At 54.4% G+C, this 4569-nt stretch overlaps 1 protein-coding gene across 1 annotated transcript in view; it reads left to right on the top strand.

Annotated features, from left to right (window-relative positions):
- Positions 1 to 3716, top strand: part of RING1 (ring finger protein 1) — a 4017-nt gene extending 301 nt beyond the window's left edge. Inside the window, exons 2-7 of the mRNA XM_077754782.1 lie at positions 40 to 174; positions 962 to 1122; positions 1224 to 1439; positions 2162 to 2551; positions 2733 to 3006; positions 3302 to 3716. Of these exons, the coding sequence (XP_077610908.1) occupies positions 97 to 174; positions 962 to 1122; positions 1224 to 1439; positions 2162 to 2551; positions 2733 to 3006; positions 3302 to 3403 (1221 nt within the window). The 5' untranslated portion in view covers positions 40 to 96 and the 3' untranslated portion in view covers positions 3404 to 3716. The remainder of the gene's footprint in view (positions 1 to 39; positions 175 to 961; positions 1123 to 1223; positions 1440 to 2161; positions 2552 to 2732; positions 3007 to 3301) is intronic.
- The last annotated feature ends 853 nt before the right edge of the window (positions 3717 to 4569 follow it).

The following is a 4569-nucleotide window of genomic DNA, read 5'->3' as shown; positions in this document are numbered from 1 at the left end:
CCTCCCCTAACACCCTACCCCCCTTCCCCCTTTCCCCAGCCTACCTCTCCTCTTCCACTGCCGCCGAGCCCTGGTGGGGGTCTGTGCCCGGTCACCATGACGACGCCAGCGAATGCCCAGAATGCCAGCAAAACGTGGGAACTGAGTCTTTATGAGCTCCACCGGACCCCGCAGGTGATGGGGACTTTTCCCTTCACAGCTTGCTCCCTTTCCCCAAGCCCTTCAATCCACAGACCCCTGTCTCACGGCCTCTTTTCCATTTGTCGCCCTATTCTGCCGACCCTGCCGGATGTCACAGACTCCCTTGACCCTGCCTTTGAATCACCTTCATCTTTTCTAAGCACTTTCACGTTTATCTCGTTTAATTCTCACATCAGCTATTGCCACAGACGTATGGCAAGTATGACAGCCCTCATCTGAAAAATAGTAAACAGACATTACCTTCAGCGTTCCTCAGTTCAATGTAATAAGTCAGTGCGTATAAGACTTTACGTCCAAGTTTAGTGAAACTGNCCCCACACAACACACCCCCTCCGCCTTGCCAGTATTCGGCTACCATTATGGGATGGGGCCCCAGAATCTGTGTTTTAAAGCACCTTAGGATACTCTGATACAGGTGGCACCCAGACCACACTTTAAAAAATTAGATTGAAAAAGTCTTCCCCAAACCCCACATCTGTGCCACCCCTGCCCCAGACCTCTCACCAAACCTCAGATCCTCCTGTTACAAAGCCCCTGCTTTCAGTTAATGGACACTAATCCTTTCTGTCCTCCGTTCTCTCCACGTCACTTGCTCCTCTCTCTCTCTCTCAGCATTCCCATCTTCCTCAAGTGGCCAACATGGGGTACCCAGATTTTGCTCTTTCACTGTATTTCTCAAATTCCCATCCCATTGACCACCTGCTTCTAAACCCCTTTCCCGCCAACCCACCATCACCTTTCCACTCACTGATGTCTCCAGGAAGCCATCATGGATGGCACAGAGATTGCGGTTTCCCCTCGGTCACTGCATTCAGAACTCATGTGCCCCATCTGCCTGGACATGCTGAAGAATACAATGACCACCAAGGAGTGCCTCCACCGATTCTGCTCCGACTGTATTGTCACGGCCCTGCGGAGCGGGTAACAGGAGGGATGTGTTTGAAATGGGGTGAAGGGTACAGAGTTGGGGCCTCAGTGTCCTGACGACTGACCCATTGAGGGCCTCCTCTTTCCCACCCCAGGAACAAGGAGTGCCCTACCTGCCGCAAGAAGCTGGTATCCAAGCGGTCTCTGCGGCCAGATCCCAACTTTGATGCCCTGATCTCTAAGATCTATCCCAGCCGGGAGGAATACGAGGCCCACCAAGACCGGGTGCTCATTCGCCTCAGCCGCCTGCACAACCAACAGGCACTGAGCTCCAGCATTGAAGAGGGGCTGCGCATGCAGGCCATGCACAGGTTCGGGCCGGGAGAGAGGCGATAGAAGGGCTGGTGGGACAGATCTGCGGGTCAGACTCCCGGTGCCGTCATTGCTGCCTGCCAGCTTTCTCAGCCTTAGCATCCTCATAGCTAACCACAGCCCGATTGTCAAGGTCTGGAAGTCAGGGATGTAAATTGCAGCTGCTTAGTTAGCAACCTGTACTGCTGCTCTTAAGGAAAAAAAAGATAGCTCACTCTCTAACTTTCTAGAAGTTAGAATAGTCGAGTGATTTTGAGCATAAACTCTGGATTCACACTGCCCGGGAATTAAATGACCTCCTAGGCCAGCATTCCTCAGTCTTTAATATTGCATCCAGATTACCCGAGGGTCTTGTTAAAAATGCAAATTCTAATTCAGTATGTCTGGAGTTGGGCCTGAAATTCTGCATTTCTACAGACCTATGCTACTGGTTCTTGGAGTCCACGTGGAGAGGCCATGGGCTGTGATTGCACACAAGTTATTTAACATTTCTAAGCCTCAGTTTCCTCAGCCATAAATAGAATATAATCACCTGCTTCTAGGATTTGTACTATGTGAGGCGATTAGTGCAAAATATTTAGCAGTGTGTTTGGCGTGTAGTTAGTGTTTAATAAATATTAGGTGTCATCATTAAGATTTCCCTGATCTCTTGTTCTCTTAAGTTTAAAGTGTAAACCCCTTATCTTTGGTGCTTTCTAACCTCAACCACTTGCTTCTACAGGGCCCAGCGTGTGAGGCGGCCGATGCCCGGGTCAGATCAGACCACCACGATGAGTGGGGGGGAAGGAGAGCCTGGGGAGGGAGAGGGGGATGGAGAGGATGTGAGCTCAGACTCCGCCCCTGACTCTGCCCCAGGCCCTGCTCCCAAGCGACCCCGTGGCGGGGGTGCAGGGGGGAGCAGTGTAGGGACAGGGGGAGGTGGCACTGGTGGGGTGGGTGGGGGCGCTGGTTCGGAAGACTCTGGTGACCGGGGAGGGACCTTGGGAGGGGGAACCCTAGGCCCTCCAAGCCCTCCTGGGGCCCCCAGTCCCCCGGAGCCAGGTGGAGAAATTGAGCTCGTGTTCCGGCCCCACCCCCTGCTCGTGGAGAAGGGAGAATACTGCCAGACTAGGTGAGAGCCCTGTCTTTCCCCCGACCTCTGAGAAACATAGATCACATAGACGTCTATCAGAAGTGGGCTTCACCCAAACCCAGAAAGAAACCCTAACCCAGAGGCCCTTTTGGAAAATCCCCTACTTCCCTTTTCCATTTGAGGCTCCCGTGCCCTAAACCTGCCTTCTTTCCCACTTCAGGTATGTGAAGACAACTGGGAATGCTACAGTGGACCATCTTTCCAAGTACTTGGCCCTGCGTATTGCCCTTGAGCGGAGGCAGCAGCAAGAGGCCGGGGAGCCAGGAGGGCCTGGAGGGGGCGCCTCTGATGCCGGGGGACCTGATGGGGGTGGTGGAGAGGGTGGGGGTACCGGAGGAGGTGACGGCCCTGAGGAGCCTGCCTTGCCGAGTCTGGAAGGTGTCAGCGAAAAGCAGTACACTATCTACATCGCCCCTGGGGGCGGAGCTTTCACGGTGAGAGCCTCTGAGGGCTGTGCTGGAAGAGGGGAGAGGCTGGGAGGGTGGCCTGGGGCCTCACAGACCCGTGGATCCTGACCTCCTAACTAGCCCACCCTCCTCTCTCCCTCTGCGTCTCCCATCTCTCTTCTCTGTCTTGTCTTCTCCCCACTGTGCCCCTGCTTTGCCCCACCTTTTTTATTATTCCTTTTTCTTTCTTCCTCCCTTGGTCACTTTCTGCCTCTCATTCATAACCTTTACCACCTTCTCCAACTTTTTCTTACCCTGCCTTTCTCTTCCACCCCCTCTGTAGACACTGAATGGCTCGCTGACCCTGGAACTGGTGAATGAGAAGTTCTGGAAGGTGTCCCGGCCACTGGAGCTTTGCTATGCCCCCACCAAGGATCCAAAGTGACCCCACAAGGGGATGCCAGAGGATGGGGACCATGGGGTGTCCCTGTGTCCTGGCCCACCACCCCAGCTTCTTTGTTCCCCAGTGCCCCCCAGCCCAGCCAGCCAGCAAGAGGACACAAATGAGGACAAGTGGCTTTTATACAAAGTGTCTATATCAGATTCTTCTATATTGTACAGAGTGGGGCATGCGCCCCCATCTACTGCCTTTTCTATTGCCCCTCAACTTCCCATCTCTACAAGATGTTGGGGAAGGTGAAGAACCCTCCCCTTCATACCCTCCTACCAACAACAAATTTGCTTCTTTTCCTTTGAAACCTGCAGTTCTGTGTCTGTTTATCACGGGTGTACTAGAAGGGGGGAAAAAAGATTTGGGGAGACAAGCTGGAAATCATGTGGACTCAACCTTAGAAATGGGGAAGAAATATCAAAGGTTATTCACGGTGTGTAAATCCCATTTTTCTGAATCCCCAAATCAGCAAATATGTTCAAAACTAGTGGGAAGCGACCCTCGAAGCTGAAAGAGACAGGGTGAAGAGGTGAGCCATTTCTGAAGGGTCTCAAACTTGCCCCCTAAAACCTGAATCGCCCAGCTTGAAATCCAGCATTTAAATACCAAAGGGAAAGCAGGAAAGTGGCTCAAGAGAGTAAGGCTTATTAGTAGACTCCCAAGGGGACCGTGATGTTTGGAAAAATAATTCCTCCTCACTGCAAGAAACTAGTTTCTAGAGCTGGAAAGACGAGGGAGGGAAGTGGGGAAGGCTTGGGGACACTCCGCCCCGCGCCCGCTGGACATCTCGGCCGCCTCGGAAAGAAGGCGGACAGGACCTGGGACTACAGTTCCCAGGAGTGCGGGAGCCGGTGGCCGCGGAGCCGCGGGCCGAGTGGAGGGAGGACGGCGCTGGAGGTGTAGTTCTGCCTGTCAGGGCAGCGGCCCGAGAGCAGAGGGGTGGCGGCGTCGAGTGAAGCCAGGTCCGGGCGGGGGACGGGGTGCTCGGCCGCGCGCCGCGTCCCATGCACTTCGGGGGTCAGGGAGGACGACCGGCCTCTCCGGGAGGAACTGATGCTCCCTCTACCCGCCCCCCCCTTCAGCCTCTCTGCCCCTCACTTCCTGTTTCCGTTGCCCTTCGCGCCCCCACCCGATCCGCCCCAAATTCCTGCGGCTCGCTC

The sequence above is a fragment of the Crocuta crocuta genome, unplaced genomic scaffold (assembly GCF_008692635.1).
Source record: "Crocuta crocuta isolate KB4526 unplaced genomic scaffold, BGI_CrCroc_1.0 scaffold132, whole genome shotgun sequence".
NCBI lineage: Eukaryota > Metazoa > Chordata > Mammalia > Carnivora > Hyaenidae > Crocuta > Crocuta crocuta.
The sequence above is the reverse complement of the archived record's forward strand: the minus strand, read 5'-3'. Positions and strand labels throughout refer to the sequence as shown.